Source organism: Plectropomus leopardus, unplaced genomic scaffold (genome assembly GCF_008729295.1).
Source record: "Plectropomus leopardus isolate mb unplaced genomic scaffold, YSFRI_Pleo_2.0 unplaced_scaffold2221, whole genome shotgun sequence".
In the NCBI taxonomy this organism is placed as follows: Eukaryota; Metazoa; Chordata; class Actinopteri; order Perciformes; family Serranidae; genus Plectropomus; species Plectropomus leopardus.
Genome location: NW_024624060.1, coordinates 1 through 1,561, shown reverse-complemented (window position 1 = coordinate 1,561; position 1,561 = coordinate 1). Strand labels below are relative to the sequence as shown.

General features: G+C 43.6%; 1 protein-coding gene across 1 annotated transcript; it reads right to left on the bottom strand.

The window, feature by feature from the left end:
- Window positions 1-629: 629 nt before the first annotated feature.
- LOC121965899 (E3 ubiquitin-protein ligase TRIM39-like) lies at window positions 630-1,207 on the bottom strand (the record flags this gene model as incomplete). Its single annotated transcript, XM_042516010.1, has 1 exon — window positions 630-1,207. A coding segment is annotated over one exon (578 nt), but the record flags the coding sequence as incomplete, so codon positions are not given.
- Between the last annotated feature and the right edge of the window lie 354 nt (window positions 1,208-1,561).

Sequence of the window (1,561 nt, the reverse complement as noted above, 5' to 3'; positions counted from 1 at the left end):
TTAGGGGACACTTCCACCTCCCAGTAGTGTCTCCCTGCAGTGATGACGGTGTCCCCCAGCACACAGGGCCACTCAGCAAAACGCTGTCTGCTGTCTGAGGGAGGAGGGGGACGCACCGCTGCCTCCTGGACCTGCAGTCGGTCTGAGGACACACTCAGCCAGGGGTGACTGGTGCTGGCGTCCAAATGGACAGACACTAGGATTCAAGGACAGAAAAAACTGTTGGTATTAACCCTTTGAAACCTGAATCCACATCAGTTTTTTTGAGCTGCGTTCAGATGCCTCTCGCAAGTTATTCAACCCTTTTTAAAAAATTTCTTTTGAGAAACATTGGGAAAAAAGACAATGACCAACTTGGCAAAAACTGTCCACAAATGCCAAAAAAAATGGCCAAAAATTGGTTAAAGGTGTCACAAAAATTACCCCAAAATTGTTTGAAAAAAGAGAGGAGGATTATTATAAAATTATACATATGTATATATAGGGAAAAATGTCCAGAAACCAACTATATAAATAATTATAATAATTTTATATTTAAAATGATGTCAGANTTTTGACATGTTTTTGGAAAAAATCTAGCACATTTGCTCAGGTTTCAAATGGTTAAAACAGTAAGTTGATCCATATTTTTATTTGACGACTAACAGGTCTAATCTAGTCAGAGACACATTCCTGAGTTTTTTATCTGACACCTGTGCTGGTCTGACTTTAAGAACCGTGCGTCCGTCCAGGCAGCCGAACACGGGGACCAGACTGTGGCTGAAGGTATCGGAGAAAGTATAAATGTGAACCCTTCGCTCTACATCATAAAAAGACACCTGACCCTCGCCGACGTCCACATACAGCCCGATGAGCCGCGGCACAGCCGCCCTCTGCAGCTTGGTGGGCTCGTCTGTGCACGCCCACAAACTGGTGCCCTTCCACAGCACCCAGTACCCTCTTCTTGGTGACATGGTGGACTTTTGTTTCCTGTTAACAGACTCTGATATCACACCGAGTCTCCAGCTCCCATTAGGGGACACTTCCACCTCCCAGTAGTGTCTCCCTGCAGTGATGACGGTGTCCCCCAGCACACAGGGCCACTCAGCAAAACGCTGTCTGCTGTCTGAGGGAGGAGGGGGACGCACCGCTGCCTCCTGGACCTGCAGTCGGTCTGAGGACACACTCAGCCAGGGGTGACTGGTGCTGGCGTCCAAATGGACAGACACTAGGATTCAAGGACAGAAAAAACTGTTGGTATTAACCCTTTGAAACCTGAATCCACATCAGTTTTTTTGAGCTGCGTTCAGATGCCTCTCGCAAGTTATTCAACCCTTTTTAAAAAATTTCTTTTGAGAAACATTGGGAAAAAAGACAATGACCAACTTGGCAAAAACTGTCCACAAATGCCAAAAAAAATGGCCAAAAATTGGTTAAAGGTGTCACAAAAATTACCCCAAAATTGTTTGAAAAAAGAGAGGAGGATTATTATAAAATTATACATATGTATATATAGGGAAAAATGTCCAGAAACCAACTATATAAATAATTATAATAATTTTATATTTAAAATGATGTCAGA